Below are 24,857 nucleotides of genomic sequence, written 5' to 3'. Positions count from 1 at the left end.
ACATTTATGGATAAATAATGCAGCAAATGTAAAAATAGGTAGGCAAAATCTGTTTAGCATTCATATGAACAAGTAGTGGGAGCTTTTCTGTTCCCTTTTAAATTCCTAATGAGTATAAGTTGCCCACAGGATATGAGCTGCATTCTTAATTTCATTCACTCTTATTCATGTATTCTCCCCTAAGAAAGATTGTAATTGAGGTCAGTTGAGCCATGATGTACTCCTGGAGTTGTATAAATTGTACACAGGTTTGGTTATGCAATAATAGCCATTTTTTGCAACCTAATTTGTCTCTTTAGCCAGGCGAAGGATTTTTACAGTGAACTTTTCTGTGGCCTTCCTCATGAATATAAGACCTTAGCTCATTAAAGGGCTCTGAGAGAATACTTTCTACCACAACCAAAGCTTTTAACTATATGTTTGAAAACTTTGTCACAAAAAATCTTACCTAGTTAACTAGGTAAGTGACCTCATTTTCTCAAGTGTAGAGTGCAAAGGCTGAATCCAGTGTCAGCCTTACACTTTAAAACCCATTGACCTAAATCCTTTGTCACACTAAGGAGATTTCAGTGCCCAGCATGGCTCAGCATACAAAGGGGTGGATTTCTGCAGAGATGTTTGAGAATTCAGCAGTGTTCAGTGTTCACAGCTGCTGTATTGTTGCAGGGTACTGTGTGAGTGCTCATCCTGCACATCTCCACAAAGTGAGCTGACATTTGAATCATTAGTAGGGATGGCTCGGATAGCCTCACCTGAACTGAAGGGAATAGGAAGTGTTCAGATGATAGTTACACATAACTCAGCTGTGGGCAGAGGTAATCCTTGATAAATTCATGAATACAGAGACAATGGCCTGATAAACTCCTGGTTTTGCATCCTTATTATTTGCAGCACTGCTAACAGCTCAGAATTGTGCAGTAGCTAGCAGAAATCTGGTATTCATCATTCGTTAAAGCCTCTAGTACTCACTGAGCATGTGGCCAACTGTGAAACATCTCAAAAGCAAGAAAAGTCCCTTCCTACGTATGCATTAATCTGAGATTTGATAAAAACAGGATTGTTTTTCATTAACATAATTACAAGTTATCTAGGGCCACAGTTTTGGTTTTTTTTGTTTTTTTTTTTTGTGTGTTTTTTCAACATGGTAGGCTGACCATAATAATAATAATGACATAATAATGTGTCATATTATGAGTGGGTGCAAATGAGCATTTTTGGGACCAACGTCAGTGGTTTGGGCCCTAAAGACAAGTATTACCGTTTCTCTGCCTGCTGAAGAACAAGTATCAGATGTTCCAGATACTTTCCTTTTCTCTAGATATGTGGCACCTATGTGTCTGACAAAATCAGTGCAAAAGCCTTAAGTCACTAGTAGAAAATAAACCTCAGGATGACTTGAAACGTTTTTGCAGCTCTCACTTGAATCCTCCTCAGAACTGAAGTTGTTGTCCCTATCAGGGTCCTCGGGGATGTCTTGGAAGCTGAAACCAGAACCCATGAGATCAAACCCTCAGTTTACTGAAGCAGGCTTTTTGTGCTAGGTCTCAGGCAAACTAGCAGAGGAAAAATGGGCTGTAGGGACATTCAGAGGGCTCTTCACAAAAGTGTCTGTATGGCTGTTAGATACTTGGTTATCCCTGGAAAAAAAAGACCTCTCCAGAGCAGGAAGACCTCTTGCCTCCCTGAGCAGTGCTTGCTGCCTTGGCTTTGAACTGTCCCCTCTCTGCAGCCCAGGCAATGCTCCCTGCCCAGCAGGACAGATCAAGATGCCAAGTTCAGCAAGAGTGCTGCAACTCCCTTTTGTGTTCAGAGGCTCTTCCCCATCTCATCAGAAGGGACAGGAGTTGGAGCAGGTCAGAGTTGAGATGGGACTGAGAGACTGCAAGGACCTGTCCCCTAAAGCATTCCCAAGAAAAGATTTTTTGCCTGTTCTCCCAACATTTTTCCTTAAGAAAGCTCCAGCACAAACATATTCAGTTTCAGGAAATGGCACCTCATGAAATCTGATCACTTCCTAGAAACTCCAGGGGACAGGGATGGAGCATTTGAGGTTGCTGCTCCTCATAGGGAAACAAGCTGTGGCCTCCATATCTTCAGCAATTGCAAGTACCATGACTAAAACATGCTTGGGCTTTTCCAACTCCAAGTACTGAAGGCTCCCATAAGCAGCCTCATCTTGTTTTCAGACGGTTCGTTGAGTGGAACTCTGTTGTCCTTCTTGTCTAAGCAAAATATCTCTTTTTTACTATTGTGGTGATAAATAAGCACTGCACACATTTTTTTCAGATGCTACCATCCACTGTTAATGCTCCTAGTATGAAAATCACTAACAAGGCTTGGTAATGTGTGACTTAGCCATGTTTTCCAAACATATCTCTGGACACATTTCTGATGTGGGGGGCTCTGGCTGTGTCTTCCACTGGAAGGGATACTTTCCACCTGTGTTTTAAAGACATAGTCAAGCCTAGGGAGGCAGCAATAAGAAGTACTCCAAAAAGCTCAGCACAAGCACTAAATGGAGCATAGTTTCTTTGACTGGGAAAGAAAAGGTTGCTCCAGTCATGCCAGATGCTGAGCTGCTCAGCTGTCAGACATGTTCTATCTCTGTTATGACTAAGAAAGGTTAATTGCTCAGACGCTCTCAGTGCACAACAGCAAACTGCCTCCACAGCTGACAAATGGTCCTGAAAGCTGTCTGGCTATGGGCCACTATGTTCCAAAGTTTGGAAAGTGCAAAGGTTTTGACCTTAAAAATGTTACTGATGATACTCATTTCCATGCCGTGCACCACTGGCTATCAGGGAAATGCTGCATAGCATGTTCTCTCTCATTGATGAGATGAAACCAGGTTCTGTTGCCCACACAAACAAGATATTTGCCAATGGAAACTGGATCAAAAGGGAAAAAAGTACTAGCAAGATAGAAATTAACACACTGGCTCAACACAAGCTTAAAGATAAGGATCCTGAGGGGAAGACAATTGGGCCACGTTCCGTCTCTGTTCAAGACTCTATGCAAACTTACGAACATGAGCAGGGGTCTACCTGATCCATAATCAAAGAACAGAAGAAGAATTTTCTTAAACTGTCTTTTCCTGAGTCTCTTTTGAGGCTTTTTCTAAACCATTTTTTGTTTGGCCTACCAGAGAATTTTTGGTGTGCCTTGAGGATTCAAGGGAAGACTTCTTCCTGGCATTTGTATCCTTTCTCCAAACCTGGAACTCAAACATGTGCAGCAGCACCAAGCTGCACAGATCTGAGGTGGGAAACTGGTGCAAATCTGAAGAAGACTGAAATACATAGAACTGAGGAGTAATTTGTTCATACCTACGGAAGTCCATGCACTTGTGGCTTGTAGTGTCAGCAGTGCACAGACCGGTGGATGGTGTCATTAGAAAAAGGGAACTCCAGTGCAAGAAGTCCATGGCATTGTGTCACTGGCAGCAGCACATCTCCATAGGACCAGGATGGAAGAGCAACTTTCCTCCTCTCTTCAGCAAAACAACTGATTTCCATCACAGCAGTCATCCCATGGGAGGCTGGATTTGCATGTGTGACTTCGAAGATTTCAGTGAAGTGGCAAGTGACATTATTGGATGTACTTAGCAGCAATCGAAGTGATATGAGCAGGAACACATCTCTGCAAAATTTAACTCTCTAGAAGCGTAAGGAGTGAACACTCACTCCGACGCCTTCCAGAAGCAGAACCATCTGTGTGATTTCTCCTGTTGCCACTGATCAGTTATTCCCAGAGGAGAATGAAAGATTGATCAACTGGCTTCTTTGAGAAGTAACAGACTACTTCTTCAGTCCCACCAGCAGACACCATTGTTTTTCTTTTTTTTTCCCAAAAGGAAACTTCCGCAAGCTGATGTCTGGTTCCAGCCTCTGCAGCTGAAACAGAATTTAAGCTTGCTTCTTTGAGCATCTTTTCCTCTTTTCCTCCATTTTTGGAGCTGATTGCTGCTAGAGGAACACCTGGCTCCACATTATAACTTCTTGTTGCCTCTTGTGTTTTCCAGAGAGCACCAGCAAGATACCAGTATCAACAGAAGGGACAAAAACTTCTTCACGTAAGTTCCATTAATAGAGTCTTCCTCTCTACTTCTCTTTGTTTCTTTCTGAACTGCTTCTGCAGCTGTGAGACTGCTTCTTCTTATCACCTGCATCAGTTCACCTGCGTCCAGAGCCTCAGAACCTGCTTATGATCTTGAATGCTGGATCTGCTTCAGGGACTAAGAGATGAATGAAGAAGGGTTAAGCATACCTGTTAGTATCCTGGAGCTGTACTGAGGATTATAACATGGCCTGCAGTTGTCAACCTGCAAGCAGCCCAAATGAAAGCATATTTGAGCTGTTAGGACCTGTGTTTTAAAAAGCACTTTTTGCTCCTGTTCCTGTACATCCTAGCAGCCACACATGAACTTGAGCATATGGATATACTGATATTTCCAACAGAAAGAATGCTGCCTAGACTGTTCTGTTCTTCTGGGCTCTAGGTGGATTGCCTGGCAGCTCTTCAGGATCTGTGAAGGTAGATCCTAGCATAGTTTAATTGCTTTCAAAACTGCCTTTGGCACAATAGGAGTCTTCCCCAGGTGGTTTCCTTTCAGGCTGGTGGAATTCTGCTTTCAAGATCCCACTTTCAGTTATGTATTTCATACCTCTAGAGTCACTCCTGGAATGACCCCAATGAGAAGTCACTTTCATTATTTTAACATTGGAGTTACTTCAAATATGGTCACAATTCTAGCAGTTATCTCTACTACCGAGTTTGGCTGAGGGAGCTGTGGATAGGCACATGTAAGCCGAGCATCCCAAGATTTACAAGATGCACATATCCTGCTTGGCAGAGAGGCTGGGGTCCTGCTAGCTTTTTGAGAAAGCTATGTCTGGCAGAGACAGGTTTTAGTGTGAGATGACAGTGTTTGTAGGCTAGATCAAGGAAAACAGTGTGATTGCCAGATTTTGCATTTAGCATGCCTGCAGCCTTCCCTTTGATGCATCTGCGTGTGTGGCGACCTACTTCTGAAATCTTGGCACCACTGCCTGACAGAAAAGCCATTGGATGTGCCCATATTCTTTCATGTTCTCAGTGGGGCCTGTCACCAGTGCTTCACTGGGTATCTATAAGACCACATAGCTAATAGCAAGTGTCCTGTAACCATTGGAACCATTCTTGTTCAAAGAAGGTGACATGCTGGTCAATGACTCCACTATGCTCCCCCTTCTGCAGCAAGAATGCAGACCCTGCACTTTGCTCCCTTCTTTCCCATGAAATATGTTTCTTGTTATGAGTAGTCTCTTTCCTCGCCTGTGTCCCTTCCAGTGCCTGCTGTTACATTACTGCTCTCTTCCTTGCTGCTTTTGTTGACTGGAAGGAAAGAGGCAGGCATGTTTAAAAGGCTGGCTGCATTCCTGATAAATCCGCTGCACTTGCAAATGCAGTGCCAAGCAGCACATCATGCTGTTGGCTTGAAGGATAGCAGAAAGCAAAAAGTTCGATGGCCGCATGTTGAGATCTTCTAATGTGCATCTCTATGGCATTCTGAATAGGTCTTTGCTATGTGGCTAGATCAGATATCTGCTTGATGCCTTGGTCCAGACCGCTTCAGCTTTCCCTGTCACTGCAGCATTCTTCTGCTGACTGATAACATCTGAGATCTCAAGCATTACTTATTTTTTCCAGACCTTACAAATGCAAATAAATTATCAGTGTGCTGCTTCTCCAGTTGGAGGTTGGCTGTTGTGAATGATGATGTGTGAATCACCAGGTGTTGATAGGAGGGCTTACAGAGCAGTTTTAGCTTTCAAGTGAGGTTTTACTCTGGCTAAAAGCTGACTCTACTAAGCAGCAGGCTCATCTTTTCTGCCTGAAGTGACATGTTGCTAAATATTTCACTAAAGAGCATGCCTTATGCCTCACCTGCTCCTAGGGATCGCAGGCTGGTTGCCCCTCTCGGTGGCATGTCACATTGCTGCCTCAAGCTGACTGTTCTCCCTGCAGACACTTTCTTCCACCTGACAGCACTCCTGAAGCACGCTCCTGAATTCTTTCTTCATGCATGACACTACGTTCTGCTGGACTCTAAGACAGTGAAAGCCTATGCACCACCCAAATTCCTAGTCCCATCTTGCTACAAGGTTCAGTTTCTTACAGTGCAGGAGGTTCAGCCCCTGCACAAGGCTGGCATGCTTCTTTCATTAACTTTTATGAGTGCTTGCTTTGTGTGATTTCTGCTGAGGTCTGCTTCCTTCAGCTGTCCTACAAGATTATCTGCCATCTTGAGAACGTTGTTTGTTTTTTTTTCCCCCTTTGCAACCACTTTGGTTCTGGTGCTGTGTCCAGTTTTAGTCTGGAACATGTCCTGCTCCCCCTTCCAGCAACAGCTTTTTCCAGAGGTTGTAGCACTCAAGGACCTGCTGTCTTCTGAGCTGCAGAGGTTCTTATCATAGTTGTGGAGTCCTGACTGCCCATTTGGATTTAGGAAACTAGAAGATAAGCAGTAAGCAGCTAGTGTCTCCTGGGTTGGCATGGGGATCTTCAAGACCTACTGCTTTCCACTTTCCTCTGATGCTGTCACAAACAGCTGAACATTTTGCTCTCTCTTTGCCAGTTTTCTCCTGATCTTCTCTCCCAGAACTGTGGAGCATTTTTGCTGTAACTGATTATTCACAGTGTGCCTAGGACACACTGTACCAACTTTGAAGTTCTTTGCTTTCTGGATTTATCTCTTTTTTTTTTTCATCTGCTTCAGTGGGTTTCTGATTACTACAAAAAGAGGAATTAAAAAAAAATAAAGAAAGCCCTTCTTGGGGAAAATGTTTGTGTTCCTCCAATTATAACAGTGTAGTTGTGGCTTTATTCTTACAACTTTATTGTTACCTTCTGTGTGTTGCAGAACCCATGCTTAGGATACAAGCTTCAACAGAAGGAACAAATACTTCCTCCTGTAAGTACATACAAGCTGTTTAAATTATTGCTGGCAAGCATCTTGGATTCAGGTTGGATGGGTCCCTGAGCAAATCTGATCTAGTACTTGATCTAGCAGCTGGCAACCTTGCCTGTGGCACAGAGTGTGAACTTGGTGATCCTTGAAGTCCCTTCCAACCCAAGCTATTCTATGATTCCATATGATTCTATGATTTTCCACCCTGTAGTTCAGCAAACAATGTGCTTCTGTCTAAAACTACAATAATGGCTTGGAAGTGACTGGATAGGATTCCTGAACTACAAATACATCATTGAAGGGTTGTTATTTCTTGAATATATGAGAATATGATTCTCAGAGACATGTCCTTTGCAAATTGATGGCTAAACAACCTCCTTTAGAAAGGTCAAATGCATATTTGGGTAGGATAAGGGAAGGGGAAACTGCTTCAGTTTCCCATCTGAAATTCCCTTCTCTGCTTCCATGCACCCTGCTCCTAGAGTACGTCATCCTCCAGTCCAGCCATTTGTAGCTGGAGTGCTTTTTGCTTCATCTCTGTGCCAGCTGGTGCATGTTAGAGCTCCTCAGGAGCTTTTCCCTTTGCCTGTTGGGAAGAGGATGAGGAAATTGATGGCCTTTTCTTGTGCATCTTCTCTCAGCTAGGACAGAGAACCAGCATGGTAGCACCAGAGCAATCCTGTCCCTCCTGAGGTGGAGGCAGGATTTTGTCTCTTTGTTCATCTTGAGAGTGCACTGCGATCTTCAGAGGCACAAATGGGGAAGGTGACTCTTGTCTTCATCTGTAGTTTCTCAGGGAAACATGCTCACCTGTGGTAATGCTAAGCAATTCCACTCTATAGAGCAATCAGGCAGAGCTTTTAAATAGAGCCAAACTGACCACCTGCTTAGCCTGATTTTGTGCCATCGAAGAGGGCACCTCAAATGAGGTCATTGGTGTTGCAGGAGGCAGGGTGCTGACCTTCTTCTAAAGCGTGAAGTATTGGTAGCTCTCAGAAATTACATGGCAGATGGGATAGACCAGTTGTCTTATCCATGGCAACTGTTCCAGCGTTGCTATAAAATACAGTGTATGCTCTATAACAAACTGTACATACATGCCCTGAACTTAAATCTCATAGCTACTGTAGCAGCAAAAGCAGAATGACCAAAGCCAGGTCTCTAGATGCCGAATTCTGAACATTTTTGGTATTCTCTATGAGATGCAGAAGATTCATTTCCATAGATTTTTTTTCTCCACTATTAGGCTGATTGATGTTTTAAGTGTGTCTCAAAGAAACTTAGAAATCTGATAGGTTATTTAAAATGATCAAAAAGCTTTCTGCTAGCGAGTTAAGAAGAGTAAATACTCTTGGTCTTCTTTTTCCTCCAAAGCATAGCAATAGGGAATGCAAGAGTAATTCCTGGAGCATTTTAAAACAGTCATTTCTTTCTGCTTTGTTCTCAGTTGAATTGGTGTTTATCAGAAGTAATTGTATCCGACTCACTAAAATAAGTAAGAGAGTAGAGAGAGTAGCACTGGATATTGCTGTCTGTCCTGTGTAGCAAAGGTACTACAAAGTAGGAGGGAGCTGATGTTTATTGTTAACAGATGTGAATGTCTACTCACACCATACAGCAGTGAGGGAATTGAATCAATGTACTTCGAAAGTGGCTCAGGGCTTTTGTTTTCTGAATTTCAGTGGGATATGTCCATGCCACGCATGTCACTGTCAATCTTGAACAGCTACAGGAGCTAAAATTAACTGTTTCCTTCCACTTCTCAGACCATGATAGATGTTTCAGAGAAAGTGCTGGCACAGTTACTATTGACCAGGTGCTGGGAGGGACCTGAGAACAGCAGTGATTAAGTAGGCGCTCTGCCCCAAGCTTTTACAAATGAACAGGTGTGTCAGGCTTTGCTTTCTTAGAGTTCCAGTGACAACAGATGTATTCAGAACAAAAATTTTCAAAAAATCCTGTCTCTGCCAAGTGCTCCACAACAAGCATCCCAAAACTGAAGGTCCCTTTGCCCTTTTATGTGCATATGTACTTCAGCTCCAGTTTGTTTTGAGAGTGTTAGCCTTCATACTAAAGTAAAAGAGAAGAAAAAGACCATGATATATTTCTAGTTCCACATAACAGACTAATGAGAGGATGAAGCAGTGGTTCAAGGGAGGAAGTGGAAGGTTTTGTGATCTTTCATAAAGTGAGACTTTTGAGATGTAATTGCTAGCAATCCCCCTGTCAGATAGAAGTGATTTCCGCCTTCCTTTCCACCCCACCCCTAGAACTGTCCCATATATGTTTATTTTTCATTGTGTAATACTGAACCCCAGGTTGAAACTTTTTGGTTTTTTTAACAACTAAGTTGTCTCATTTTTGTGCTCTCCATACCATGGACTAGAGAAATCATTCTTAAGCACATCAGAACAGTATGAGAATGGAAGGCATTTTTTGTCCCCTTACTTTCAGGGCTGCAAATCTCCAAAACACATCTCTTGTGATCCTGCAATTTCCCATTCTTCTGATGTTGCACTGAAAAAAGGAAGTCTGAGGCTTTAGTTTAGTGCCTTGACTTTATGACTTCAGTCAATGGTATTCAAGACTAGAGAAATAGAATGTGCTGGTCTTTTTGGTCTTCTGGGACATGTTATTGAAGGAATCTTGGCTTCTCACTGACAGGTAAAATAGCATATGGCAGTCCTCCTTTTCTTTAGAAAAGTGATCCAAAACGTTACATTCTCATTTGTAAATTTGAACATACCTGAAAAAAAAAAAATTAAAATCAATGAGGCTTCCTGTTTTGAAATGATCAGCACTGTGTGCAACCTCCTGATGGAGGAATACTGTGTGAGGGAAAGGAAGTGGTGGGCTTCAGGGTGTCTGTCTGTGGTGGTCACATCTCCTGTTGACATAGGAATTGTCTGCACAACAATACAGGTGTATAGAACATCCATGACACTGTGCCTTAGCTTTTTGTTTCTAAGAACAACGGCAGTTCTGAAACTCATGCTCAGAGGGTTAAATTGAGTCAAGAGCTGAGTGTTTTTAGTGGTAGAAAATGAAGTTAAAGGGAGCTGGAACTTGTGGAAGTATGTTTCAGACTGGTCATCAGGGAGGGAAGCATTTAGTTAATTGCATCTTGCAACATTACCTTCATGCCATTGTTTATACTGCCCATTAAAGAGCTGCTCCTTAATATGTCTGCGGAAATGCTTCCTCCAGCAACAAGCCTAGGTGCCTTGTGTAGCCTGCCTGCTCCAAAACCAATACTCAGTTCAGATTGTCCACTTGTGCAGAAAGGTGAGCCAATAACCAGGAAGGTGGATCTGCTTGGAATATACTCTTGATTTTGTAGTGCCTTCTTGAGGGACATGAGTATCAACAGGAGAACAGGTGGAAGGCTGGTCCCACCTTGTCTATGTCTTCCTTTTTGGAAGAGAACAGAGAAAGTTGCTTTAGCTTTTGGCTGGAGAAAAAAAACAATGTTGACTTTGTCACATAGGCTAGTTTAACCTTATTTTCCCTCAAATTTTTGTGCAGGCCTTTAAAACCTGCACAATTTTTTTTAATTTTTCAATTAAAAAAAAAAAAAAAAAAGATTAACTGGAGGAGGAATGTGTTGGTTAGGACTGCTTATTTCTTCTCTCTAGATTTTATTATTTGTAAGCTCCAATATAAAATTAAGTCTCCTAGTTAGTGGAATACTGCTAAGTGGAATGGATCCCCTGCTAAAACCCAGTGTAGTGTGCAATATTTTCTAATTTCTTCCTCCACAGTGGGCACTAATCACAATGGAGAGCACAGTGGTAATCTCAGTACCATTATGATTTGATCTGGCATGACAAATCCTGTTTCCTGTGTTTAAATTTTGCAGATAGGGCAAACTAATGTGAACAGATAACATTTTCCAGAGATACAGCTTTCAGCCTTCATGTGACTCTGGTCTAAGGGTCGTATGACATTAAATGTCTGTTTCCAAAACACTTAATCTTGCAGACTTCTCTGCAGCTGCATTCTCATTTCCTTGTTCTTGGATTGGCATTGAGGACCTGAGGTTAAGCAGCTCCACTGGAAAGAGTGGACATGTCAAACTTCTGAGTCGTCACTGCTATTAGAAAGTTAGTTCTCTTCTGTGCTGTTTTGGTGTTTTTTGGTACTTTGGTGTTTGGTTTTGTTTTATTTTTCTTCAAAGAGGTCCTGGAGGTGAAAGGCAGTAATGAGTATGAGCAATATTAAAATTGGAAGAAGCTGATGTAACAGTCTTAAAAAGTAAGTGGGACAGTTTATGGAGCTTTAATAGAGCTAAGGAGTAAAAGGATTTTAAGGACATCAGCTTTATCTATCCTTATATTGGTGCATGTGGGTATAAATCTATAAGGCCAGTGCTTGCCTCAGCATGTGTATATGATGAAGCAATAGTGTTTTTTGTGTATAAGGATGCACACATACGTAGATTTAGAAGTATGTATAATGGTGAAAGCAATGATTTATTTCAGACTGTGATTCCTTAATGTAATGGATTACATCAAAAAAGCACCATCAAGCATGAGGCAGGCCATTCTGCTGCCATACATGTTGTAAAAGAGCCTTAAACTTGTGTTATTCCTGCACAAATTTTGCAGACACACCTCCTGTTGCCACTGACACGTTGTGGATCTTCTCCTCTCTCCAAGGTTCTCACAGAAACTCTTTCTATCATTTAGCAGGAGGACTGAGAAGTAAAATGTTTCTCAAAACTGCATTTCTGAGATCTCAAACCCAACAGTAAACCTCCTGAAAAATGTATCTCTGTGGGAGGGGAAAAATAAAAAAAAGCCTGATTCTCTTCATTTCCCCACAGTGCTGAAGTTACCTGTCCTGTATGCCCAATAGAGACACAAATCAATATCTTTGTGGTTTGCCAGCTTAGCCTATGCTGAACTTGGAGGATGCAAGCTTATATCACAGAGGTGTGTTAGTGGTCTGATCATGGTCTTCTGGTTGCTGTTTCTTCCATGGGAGGAAATCCCTGTTGCTGACTCTACGATGAAAACAGGTGCTCAACGCTTCTCATTCCCCGTTCTACACCAGCTAAACCCTTTGTGAGTAGTAGCAATAAACATAGTTTGTGGCATTGGATCAGTCTTATCTTTCCTTCTAAGATTCCTAAAAAAAATTTCCTAAAATTTTCAAGGCACTAAGGTAGTTTGTACTGAAGGAAGCTACCAACAGGCAGTAATAGTAGTTGGGATGTGGGAACAACATGGAACATGTGACCTTGACAGCAGCATGTTTCTATTTTAGGCATTCTGGTGAATCAAGATATGCCCCTAACTGGGCTGAAATCAAGAATGTCAGTCATCTGTAGGAAAGCATGAGGGAGCCAAAAGCTCAGAGCAAGTGTGAAAAAAAAGATATTCTCAACAGACAAAAAAAATTATAAATAGTGCCACGTGGGTACGAGATAATACTAATACAACAGGTACTTACTTAGTGACTTACCCCTGAGTCCACAAATTCTATTCATCTCTTTTTCTTCCATGTATTTTCTAACAATAAATACCTACCACTGAGGCACCCCGAGTCAGCAATGCCAAGTCCTCTGTGTCCATGTTTCAGCTTTGATTGGAAAGGTCCAAGAAAGAGGAAAGACCTAAAGGGCCTTGGATTTTCAAGTCTGAGTTTCCCAGCATGCCTGGTGGTTTTACTGAACTTACTTTGTTGGAAAAGAATGCATACCTGGCTTTCTTGGATTGTGTGTTCTGGGCTTTCCGTTCTACATTCTCCCAGGGGAGGTCTTAAGCTGCATCAGCAGACCCAGTCTGGCATAGCAAGGCCCTGCACCATGAAAGGTTGTTTCAAATTTGTGGTCTGGCGGTGGAAGCATCAGTCATAAGGCAGAAATGGATGTAATACAAAGAAGACAAGAGACTGGGTCTGATGCTTTATTTTCATGCTGAGCCTCCAATTCACTCAGTTCTAGTGAGTGTTGTCTAGGATGCTGTTGTCTAGGAAGAAGGAACAAAGTTTCTTAGAAGGAAATAAGGGAAGGGAAGATACCCCTCAGTCTTTTGGTTGGTCTCCTATGTTCTGCTGATTTGTAAGCGGGAATCCAGACAGCACCTTCCAGTTTAATAAGTGGGAGTGCTTCATCATTCAGTAGGATTTGTTTCTAGAAGATAAGTGCAGAGGATTACACAGCAGTAGGTAAACAAACAAACAAAAAAAGTATGCTATTATCTTAATAACTTGTAAAGTTGATGTCTTTGAGTAAGTTCCAGTTGCTTAAAAATAACTCCTCAATAACATACTTCTTAAAAGATGCAAACTGCATGACATGTTGCATTTCAAAAGCCATAGGCAAAGCGCTGTATACATAAATGTGATCTTCTCTTAACTGTATGGCTTTAAAAACCATCACTTTATCCCTCATTAACTTCTCCACACAGTGTTATGTTGCAGTAGAGACTCCACTTGGACTGTAGCAGGTAAATTAAAAGCAATGATTTCCCTGCATGCTGCTATTCTAACATATTCTAACAGTGCAGTGGAAGCCAAGATAAACCCTCAGGAAGAAATTATCATCCTATCTTTCATGTTCACATCTCTTCCAAATTGCCTCTTGTAACCTCTCCTAATTGGATACAAAGTGGGAAAGTTGTATCTCCACTGACTTTCATTATCAAAATGTTCCCATAGATTCCTAATGGTTTCTGCTCTTCTTGACATTTTCCTGTACAGTGATGAGAACAAATCACAGTACTCACTGCAGCAATTAGAGAGTAGCTTTTTATAGCCATCTTCTCTCTAGGTGTGTATCTTCCTAAGTATTTAGTGGTAGTTAGCTAGTCAGAGAATTGAAGTTGTACCTGCAGTAGTGTGGAAATGCATGTTAAGGAGCACAGAACATGCATTTTGATTTTTTTAATAGGAAATTATGCCTTGGGGTAATTATCCTTTATGATTTATGTCTTATGCATAACAATATGTTGTTTTGGTGAATATATTTGTATTTCTCTATGTATTTGAATATGTATATACTTATATATATATGCATATACAATGCAGGAAGGACTCTTATTTCTTTAGATTTTCTTATTCTGACTGCCCACTCTTAGAGCTAGTAATTGCAACTTTATTACAAGCATACAAAGCTCATAGGTGTTAACAATAATTTCCGTTAGTCTTGGCATCCAACTGTCTGAGATTCATTGGCAAAATAAGTCCACGTTTTCCCTTCTGTAGGGATCTGCTTGTTGAAAAGAAGAAACTTCCATTGACTCCCATTTTCAAGCCGCATCAACCCTACTGCTAGCTAAAAGAGCATTAGGCATTTCTAATTTATGGTGGATGTTCATAAGGGCAAAGCCTATGGTGCTAAGTGAAGGGAGGCTGAGGAGTGTTCTGGAGTACTGGAGCAGTGTTTGCCCACTCCATCACTGATGCGCTTCCTTGTGTTATTCTGCCCCTCATCAGCTGCTGCTTTCCAAGGCACTTGGATGACATTATAAAGCATAGTGTGCATTGAAGCCTTTCCCAGGAGGCAGTATGGGTACCATCTCACCAGCTCATCTCCATTCGCTCTAATAAGCAGTCCTATCACAGTATTCCAGCAGATGCTGTAATTCCGAGAAACTCTCAGGTGCCTTCATACCATTCAGCATACATTCAGAATTCGTACAGCCCAGTTCACGTCATAAAACTGCCACTCGGATGTGCTAAAGTGCAGCCTTCTCACAGTTTAGACACTGCGACATGAAAAAAACACAGGTATAAAAAGGGCAGAGCTGCAGCAAAGGAGTGTGAGATGCAGATGTAGGCCAGGCACACCACTTGCCCTTGGACTGAACTCTGTTACTGAGCAGCACAGAGATACCCATGCTGAGTCTGCCCTGTCTCCTTCCCCTCCAAGAAGTCCACATGAGGCCCAGAGCACTGACATTATTCCACTGCCCCCCTGAGTTGAGCGATCTGGTCCATGCACTGAATACTTTTTGGTGATGTTGTACAGAAAGATGTGACCATACTTCATACACTCCAGTCCCAAGTCGACAGTGGACACAGCTGCTTTTCCAGCCCTGAGCATCTGACTGTGTTGTTTGTTCATTTGTTTCTGTTTTGTTTATTCAGCACAGAAAAGCTCCTAGCTTCAGAGCTATAAATGTTCAGCATTGATGTTGAGTCAGGGAGGATTTGACCATACAGACCTTTGCTGCCTGAAGCTTTTACAAAGATCATATGCTGTTGAGCTTATCTTAAAGTTTGGCATTTGTACACGGGGTGATAATAACCTTTCAGAAAGTAATGAGGTCATAATTTTTCTGACGTTTGGAAAGTGGAAAACTGAACTTTATTACTGATATTTTTCTGGTAATGTTCACAGTCACGAACCATGATTCTTAATAACACAGTCAAGTGTCTATCAGGTATTTAGAGATTCTCCCAAGAACTTTCCAAAATGTCAGCATATTTGCCAATGAGTATTACTGCAGGGGTTCATTTTTCAAAGGAAGAGAGAATCCTTACTCCAGGAAAGAAGTGTGAGGGCATTTTTTCACTGTCTGTTTTAGAGGCAGATATCTAGCTGGTTATTCTGTCTCTGGCAAAGGCCACAGCTTCCTACAGTGTAGAAACATTCCCAGTGGATTTGCTGCTGGCAATTGTGGCACAAACTGTCAGTAGCAGAAAGATTTTTCAGGTCTTCTCAAGTTGGAAGTGATGTAATCACATGTGAGGCTTTTGTTCATTTGAAATGGTTTTTTTTTTGTATGTAGTAACAGGGGATGTTCTTTAGCTGTAGTTGGAATTCTGTTGCAGTCTTCTAAGTGCTAGCATCCATTGCTCAGGAGCATCAGTTCAACAGTTTAGCTATTGTTCTGAGAAAAGGGTACATTTAAATGTCTGGTACTGATTAAATGATATCCTCCCTGCTTTTACCATAAAAAATAAAAATTATTAAAAAAATCCAAAACTGGCATTGAAATAATTTTTTAATCCCTTAATATTTAATTATATTTTATTTACAGCAGTACAAATACAGAGTAATTCCCCTGACTCCACTGGACAAATAGGGAAACAGGACCGGGGTTTAACCTTGCAGTATATTTTTTATACAACAAATATGACTTTTATTTATCCCGTGGAACAACTCTTTCCTTCAATTTCCCATTGGGAAATCTTAGGCTTAGAACAAGCTGCAGGCTCTGCAGAGTTCCTGAGTGTTTTAATGATGTACACAAAACCCATTAGTTGCCACAGTGGCAACTACTGCTTGACAAACAGTAGGATAACAGTTGTCTCAGGGTCTGCAATAGCTAGAGAAATCCTAAACAGTAATTTTGCAGGAAGTTAGAAGAATAGCCTGGAGCAGCAGCACAGCCCAGTTAGATGTGTGTCTGACTATTCTGAGGCTAAATTAGTTTTCTATTGTAAACAGCTTTGAGTCATTTGCTGTCTATGGTCATAGGCAAGCTACCTCTGTAGAGTAGATGCTTGTAACTCCTTTAGATTTTTGTTGCTTTGGAGGGAAAAGGAGATTAAGGTAGGTCCAAAGAAGGAATGCAGTGAATATGGATTCTGCCATTTTTTTGGTGGACTAGTAGTCAGGCAAACATTGCTGCAATCCCTGAAAGCAGTGGATCAGTCTCTGGCTTCATGGGAGGTGACACAATTCTGAAACCCTCTCTACATCTGTTCAGCCAGCACATTTGGACTATGTGAAAGCTGAAATGCCTTCCTGGAAGCAGAAGAGAGAAAGTCAGGCATGGCGTAGGGACTGTGTACCTTAACCAGTTGCATGTTTCCGTTAGATGCAGAAGATCCTTGCGTCTTTCCCATGATTTCTGAATCCTGCCTCAAGTATATAAGTGACCTCTCTTGCTGGAAGCAGTGCTGCAAGTAGAATATTTTAGAGGACAGCAGCTAAGCATCAGCACTTTAAAAATTCTTACAGCCAAATGGACACCTGGCAAGCTAATGTGATGTTGTAATTATTGTTTGAGTTATGTGTAGAAAATATGCAGTAAAACTCCAGATAATTGCATGTGAATGGCATTTGCAATTATATGTTCACTGTATAACATGCATGCTTCAGGGACCTCATACTCACTGCAGCAAGAGAGCACAGCTATAAGCAGGCTGAGCAAATGGCATTTTTCAATTTAAATGTGCAAATGAATTTTATACACACGGACACTATTAACAGATCTCCATCAGGAAGGCTGTGTACAGGGAAGGAAATATTGCCTTTGAATTTGATAGGAATCTGGTCCTTAGGAACAGAATCACAGAAGGACTTCGGTTGGAAGGGGCTTTAAAGATCATCAAGGCCCAGCCTCCTTCCATGGGCAAGATTGTCACTCAGTATCTGTTTCATCTTGAACAATATCTTTTTTTTGTCTGTAAATGTCTTGTGAAATATAGGACTGTTATTCACAATTACAGCCCAAGAACAGCGCAGATGAAGTAATGGTTGGAGAAAAAGTAGTCAAAAATGAGTGAGACAAAAATACTGATTGCTATCAAATTTTCCAAAGATCTGAACAAGTAGCTGTAATAGAAGCACATCAGCTATTGTTGAAAAACTGAGAACGCTAACAAGAAAAGGACTCTTAGAAAAGCTGTTTAGTGAAAAATGGACATCAGTTAACTTTCTAGAATGAGAAGCAAGCGGGGAATGTGTGGCCATTTTTGTTTAGACTTGCTGCTCTCAAGTAGTTCTGCTGAATCCTCATGCTGCGGCAGTAGTTGGGTACAGGAAAAGTAGCCTAAGCAAAAGAGAGCTTGTGAGCATGATCTAGCATTTCTGCTGATCTTTGTCTCAACCACCTCTTGACATCCATTTATCAAGTGGTACATATCCTCGGTGTGTCCCCTTTTGTAGCTGCAGGAAATCATCCATGTGACAATGTCTATTACTGCATTTGTGAGAAACACTCACCAGTAGAGGTTCAGTAAGTCTTTGAGTCTACTTATTTTTCTCTGAGATCTCTGAGATTTCTTCCTCAGCAGGATGGCTCCTGTCTTGGCCTCCAGTCGCCCTACAGCTACTCCCACTGATTTTCAGCGTGATCTCTGCAGACAGTGCTGCCTTTCATACACCAATCACTCTGCTCTACATATGACAAAACAGAGTTGCAACTAAGAACATGCCAGCCTCAGTCTGGGCTTTTCATAAGACACATAAGCAGGACAGCTTATTGTGTTCTGTCGGACTGATACAAGAAGACTAAACCTTTTCCATCCATAGAGAGATATGAGGGAGGAAAAAGGGAAAAAATAGAGAACACTTATTCTTTCCGGTTAAAACTGAAATAGCTGTGGTTCTTGAATTGCAGTGTAGCTGATCTGGTCAAGCTGATCGTGTGTGGTTGTGTCCTGTCTACCTGGCCCACCAGTCTCAGGCAGCATGCAGCAGTTCATGCCTCAGAGACTGCTGCTGGAAAGACACAACAGAAAGGTGATGCCTCTGAGAAGTGCTTCATTCTAACAGCGACCATGAGGGGAAACTAAGCCTTTCTGACTCCTGATTTTCCTCTCGTTAGGCCTAAGGGAAGTCTTGTCTCTCTTGTAATCTTGTTTGGCTACCGGCTCCAGCTCCTTTCCACTCCCATTGCAAGCACCAGCCTGCTGTGCTGAAGGTCAGGTTCCTCATTGCCAGGTCATTTGGCACCTAGTGACATGGGGAGGGGGCTGTCCCACCTTACAGAGCCAGGGCAGTTAGGGACGATGGATGATTAAATCCTAAGCCACCAACTGAAGCACACAATCTTCTTTTGGTTTGCCTCCTCATTCCTTGTCTGAATCAACAAGAAACCGTTACAGCAGCAAGCAGCATAAGCAAATATTGAGACTGGAATTACATGCCATTTCAGACACTTTGAGTAGTGCTGTACATGATTGATGTGGGAACACAGAGCACCAGACAATGACAGTGCTTTACTGATTGCTGTCTCTAACTGTGGACAAGGCTGAAAGAGAGGAAGATGCACAGTCTTCAAGGAAAGATGTGGAATTGCTTTATTACCCAGCAAATGTCATCCTTGTCCTCTTGTGATTAACAGTTGGCTTATGTGCTAAAGCAGAGGCTTACTAGACCTCACTTAAGAAGTATTTGTTTTTGTTAGTGCAGTAGGGGAATGTATGATCCTATTTTCCATGCAGCTGATGCATCTTTTCTTTTGGCCTGAAGGGAGACTAGGTAAAAAGCTGTTTCTCAGTGGCAGATAAGAGTTTCTTTTTTTCTTTTCTTTTTCTAGATGGGGAAAATTTTTTTTTTTAATTGATAAAATCTCCTAGCGTAATTTGGCCATTTGGCCTGCTCCTGGTAGTCCACAGAGGGCCCTTCTGTAGCTCAAGAGAGGGAGGGGTACATCCTGACTGCTAGGAGTGGCACTATCAGTGGCAACTTAACATCGTAAATGGGGAGACTTTGGGGACTTTAGGAGGACAGCTGAACTAGATGATCTTTTAGGTCCTTTCCAACTCTGTGATTCTATGATTCTGTGATTCTCTTTGGTGTGTGTGATGTGCTGAGCAGGAAACGTGTGCAGTTTTTTCTGAGTCTTCTCATAGACTTTAAGGTGGACTGATTACAATTTATTTGTCTCAGAGCAAGCACAATTAATATGTGGGTGGGAATACAAGGAAAACACATGCTCAGTAGGGAGCCAGCACAAGGCTTCTGTCACTGATTCTTACCTATGCCATGTCATTTTGCCCACTGTGATTAGAAATTCATCAAATGTGTCCAGAGAATGTGCATGCTTAGCCTGCTTTGGAAAGAGAGGATTGTCTAGCTATGGAAGGAGATTATGCAGCAATTTCCTCCTCTGCAGAGCAAGACAATGAATCTGACTCTTCATTATAGAGGAAGGATGAGTAAGAACGTTTGCATTTCCTGTGCAGCAGGAGCAACATGAGCTGTGTTCCGGGCTCCTCTGGGAATTTCCATGGTTGTGTCAATTTCAGTTGCAATGCATGTTACTGTGAGAAAATGTAGATGTTTAAGTAGGAATGTGGGGAAGGGGAAAAGGATCGATTCATAAAATGAGGTGTTTGATCTCAGCTAGAGAGACAGCTATATGAGAGAGGGCAGAGGCTCAGAGTTAGTTACTGGAGTTTTATAACTCGTGTGCTGATCACTGACAGTAGAAATGTGTTAGAGATATGACTGTAGTTTTTAGTAGATATTCTCGCTTTTTCTCACCACCAGTAAAAATAATTCCCTATGTTTTTGCTAGGTGGGAGGCTGTACAGAAGGCTCACAGTTACGTGTGTTTGCTAAATAAAGGAGAGAAGTCTCACAAATCTGCATTTTTCTCCTGAGTTTTCACATTCCCACTGAGAGTGAATGCAGCTTAGTGCTGTTGACCAGGTATCAAACACTCCTGTCTTGTTTCCCAGATACACAGCTCTGCTTATGTTTTTCTAAATCATTTATTTGAGGAAGGTTACACGGGGAAGTTGTATATCTGCAGATGCATAAGTGTATCACTGGGACAGCATTCACAGACACACATTCTTGAATGTTTGGGAAAGAGAGACAAGGCCAGCAAGGGGACATGATCATGGTAGTGACTGAAGTAAGGAATTGCTGAGCAACTCTGAGGATTAGAATGAATGAGCGTTGCAGGCTGGGTTCAGAAATAAGCTTCAGCAGTCTGTCTCTTCAGAAAATGTTTTGCTTCTTTCCGCAAAGATAAACATTGTCTTTGGTCTTTGAGAGTAACTTGGAAATAAGTTGTGCCTAACACAGCCTGCAGTGTTGGCACTGAAAATAGGATCTCAGGAGAGGAGAACAGAGGTAGCTCTATCAAATGAGTTTCAAGTAGACCCAAAATCTACTATTTAGATGTTGAATGATTCCACCATGGTGAAATGGTCTGAAGAGCAGTTTTGGTTCATCCTGCACCCTGTGGGTAGTAAATGAAGCCCGGGGGGGTGGGCAAGTGCAGATGGGAACTGAGGTGCATAAGGCCACATGAAAAACTGTGTCTTTGTGCCAAGTTAGGCCCATTTTAGTTGCCTAAGCACATTTTTTTTGGAACTTGCTTTTTTTTTGTCTTTTCATAAAGGAAATGCAGTGACTTCACATGCCTTATTAAAAGATAACTTGTTTGGCTCATGGCCACAAAGCTTCTTATAGCTCAATAAATCAAGTCACTGTCACTTTAAACACTCCAACTGAATTTCTAATGAGAATCTGAAAGAGTTAAGTCTGCCACTGTGATGTTACTATAGCATTAAAATAATAGTAGATTTGGGGATCATAAATGTGAACCCCTCTTGCAGCATAAATTTGGAGCATATGAAAAGTACTTGTTAAATTATGCACATTCCGCAAATATCTGTCTCTTTTCCTTGGAAAATGCACAAGTTGAGCTGTGGACTAGTGAAGTATAATAAAACACATGGAGGAAAGCTCAGTGGTGCCTTTTCAATTTGTAGGCATTTCAAGTAAGTTTTTCTTATTTTCTTAAATATTAAACAGTCTTTGATTTAGCACAATTTTCCTTATGCACAATAAGGTTTTGTCTATCTGGGGCTGGAAGGGAATAGTTGTAGTTTTTTGCTTTTTTTTTTTTTTTTTTTTTTTTTTTTGCTATAGCAATTGAAATCCCTTCTTTCTTAATAGGATTAGCCCAAGTAATTACCAGAGGATTTCTCTATGTTATCTGAGTACGGTTTCCTGTAGCAGTACTAAAAATCCTGTCTGCAGTAGTGAAATAGTCAATGGCACTGGGTAGCTAACGAGGCTGTAGCTCCATGCTGCCACTTGAAAGAGAAAAGGTCATCCTCAAAGGCAGGGTTGCACTGTTTTTTACCCAAATCCCAATCATGACCAACTGATAGGAAGAAGAAACCACAGATTCTTGTCAGCAAGAAACTACAGCTGATAGTCAGCAGGGTGAAGCCACGGGCCACAGCCTGAATGGCAGACATTGTGACAACACGCTTCTCCTGCAGCTCTTCTTGTCCTTGACCTGTTCAGTTTGTACAGGTGATCAGTGAAGCTTTAGTATTGCAGTTCCAGACTTTGTGCAGGCCCCCGGATTCTCACTCCAGTCCATGGTCCTCCCTTCTGGCCTACTTAGAGGGAAATATATCTGCATTTTTTTGGTTTATCACTGAAATCTATGCACACACGTTTCAATAACAAATGGGAAAATCTGATTCTTCAGTTTTCGGACATCTCCTTGCTGTCTTTACAGTTTTCAAATTTTATGCACTATGTCAAGGAATTAGAAACTTGTACAGAACAAAAGCATTTGAGTAGGAAAAGGAACCCTAAAAATTATTTGTTCTGAGAATACACAAAAGCATCCTGCTGGGGAGGCAGGTTTGAATTAATTTCTGTGACTTTAATCCATGTATCTAATCCATGGTTTCAGTTACTTGTTCAAGTCACACCATATTTTTCTGCTGTTTCCTAGCCTTGACAGTGGGGGCTCTGGCTATGTATCTATATTTGTACAGTATGTTGTCCAGGATAACTGGAAAATGAAATCTGAAGGGCATTTCTTCAGTGTATGTGTGCAGATTTCAGCCTGATAGATAGATGTCTGCAATGATAGTTCACTTTTCAGTATGTCAGGAAATGAGCACTTCTGGGCTGACTTGTCTGGCATTCCTTGAAATCACAGGATGAATGTAGGGATGATATTCCTTGAAATCACAGGACATGTGTGGGGATTTTTCAGCTCACTACGAACACTGTGTTGTTTCTGTGAGGAAAGGTTTTGGTAAAGACTTTCATTTGGAGGGCTTTGTCTTGTACTACTGTCTGTACCTGTTTCCTCTCTGCTCTGTGTAGCTGCATTTGAGCATAATCATATTCATAGTTCAAAGAAAACACACAACATTACAGTCACAAATTAATTGTTCCTGGAATATTTCCTACAGGTTAACTGTAGTTGCCTGCCCCAGTGATAGATTTAGACCCATCATCCCTCACTGACTGTTATTTTCCACAAACCTGGTGTTATTCAGCTACTTCACTTGGCTCTCCTGGAAATTCTCTCATTACCTGATGCACCAGTGAGCTGACTATTGCCAGTAGCTGCAACTAACCTCTACAAAGGTAGGCAGTAAAGCTGAACTTTCTAGCAGCTGCAGCCACGTTAATAATGCGTTATATTTCCTGTAACTACATACATGCACAGGCATTATTTTTTATTTGCAAGAGGAAGGAGAAGGAGGTGGAGGATAGAAGGTGTTGAAAACAGCCAACTGGACCTCAGCTGCATAGATTTTTAATTATCCTGTATCTAACCGTAGTAGTCACTTTTGAGATGATATTGGCACTTTCTAAGGTGGCTAGCATAGGAAGGGAAGTGTACTGTCTGCTTGCATCCAGCCTGTGTAGTGTTAGTAGCACACACTCAAAAGAAGGCCAGAAGTTTACCATCTTTTGTTTTTCACTGCCCTTGGTTAAATCTCAGTCATATTGTCTGAAAATTATTTCTTATGCAGCTGAGTAGTACTGCTTTCCTGATGAACCCATGAACTGATGCCTAAGTAAGGGAAAGAACATAATACAGAAGATTTCACATTTTTTTTCAAGTGTTATTAACAAATCCTCAAGAGAATCATTTCAAACTGATCAGTGAAGCAGAAGCACCATTTTCACTCTTCGGAGTGAAAGGAGTTCAAAATTCAATACACCCTGTGTTTTTCTCCCTTAGCTGGCCTGCACACTCCTGGAATAAATAGAAACATGATGCCCATGAGCATGTGTTTCAGCCCCAGTCCACCCTGGGGAGCCCCGACCTGGACGTGGGCTTTGCCCTGTGGAGTTTGTGTCTTCAGCATCTGATCTATTTTGGTCATATCCTTGTTTTCTCCTCTAGCATGAGCAAAGTTGTGAAACTATGTCAAAAACCAAGTAGGAAGGACGGTAGGTGAAGTTAGGAACACATAGAGGATTTGTTGCCCCTTAGCACCTTTTAATTTAATTGGAGTTAAGCAGTGGTTAAGCAGTGGGCAGGGAATTTTTGAGTAATAGGAAGGCTGCAGCCCTCAAGTGAAAGCAAGCACTTGATCTTCACTGCTTTGGCTGAGCAGGCTGAAATGTTGCCCACGCTGGCAAGAAATTTGGCCCCATCTTTGCAGCAGTCAATGTCTGAGGGAGTGCTAGAGTTTTACAGTGTCTGGCTTCAAACTACAACCCTGATCAGAGCAGGATTTAGGGGCAGAGTTCATCTTGGCTGCTTGAGCACAAGTTGAGGTCACCAGGTGCCTCTTGCTGCCTGTGGGCTGGGGAAGGCAGGCAGATGATCCCCACACAGACCTCTGCCTGAGCATTTGGGCTCCTGTTGATGTCAGAAGTTCAAGACCAGGTGGCACCACGGGCCTACACCTAAGCATTCACCTCACTTTTCAGACTGCAAACTGGCCTGGGAGTTACTTGTTTTTCTGTAGCAGCTGCCCTATGTTCCCTCAGTAAGAAAAGCAGCCTTGGGCCTTGTCACACAGGTGGTGGAGAGCTGCATTCGCTTCAGCACAGCTGTGCAGAATGGTCCCAGCAGCAGGCAGGAGTGAGAAAACAAGCATGCAGGCTGAAGAGTGCACCAGTCTTCAGCAAACCACCATCCTAATACAGCAAAGCTCCAAAACAATGTTTTCTTCTCCTTGCATCCTCCAGACATTGGTTTCTCTTCCCCAGCATGACAGCCACCTCTCTCACCACAGGCACATGTGTGTCAATGATCACAGCTCTGTTTAGTTGGCATTTTTATGTTCAGTGATTTGGGTGAACGTGGCTGTCTATCTAGTACACAGGGTGACCTCGGGCCAGCCAGCAGGGCCCACTCTTTCAAATATTCTTTCAGAGTAAGCTTCTTTCTTCCTCAGGCATCTTCAAGAAAAAGGAGAAAGACAGTCTGCCCGCCACTCAGTGTAGTCTCATTTCCACTCCACAAACTTTGTGGTGACACACAGGGGA

At 41.9% G+C, this 24,857-nt stretch overlaps 1 protein-coding gene across 6 annotated transcripts in view; it reads left to right on the top strand.

Annotated features, from left to right (window-relative positions):
• NRG1 (neuregulin 1) overlaps positions 1–24,857 on the top strand; it is a 285,737-nt gene that overhangs the window by 157,868 nt on the left and 103,012 nt on the right. For 4 of the 6 annotated variants that reach the window (XM_052700384.1, XM_052700381.1, XM_052700380.1 and 1 more), the window contains exons 4-5: positions 4,022–4,072; positions 6,902–6,952. The exons of 1 other annotated variant lie outside the window; for it this stretch is intronic. In XM_052700384.1, coding sequence (XP_052556344.1) covers positions 4,022–4,072; positions 6,902–6,952 — 102 coding nt within the window. The remainder of the gene's footprint in view (positions 1–4,021; positions 4,073–6,901; positions 6,953–24,857) is intronic. One more of the 6 variants, XM_052700382.1, reaches the window with a different exon arrangement.

The sequence above is a fragment of the Tympanuchus pallidicinctus genome, unplaced genomic scaffold (genome assembly GCF_026119805.1).
Source record: "Tympanuchus pallidicinctus isolate F22 unplaced genomic scaffold, pur_lepc_1.0 scaffold4, whole genome shotgun sequence".
NCBI classification, from domain to species: domain Eukaryota; kingdom Metazoa; phylum Chordata; class Aves; order Galliformes; family Phasianidae; genus Tympanuchus; species Tympanuchus pallidicinctus.
This window is presented reverse-complemented; position numbering and strand designations above follow the sequence as displayed.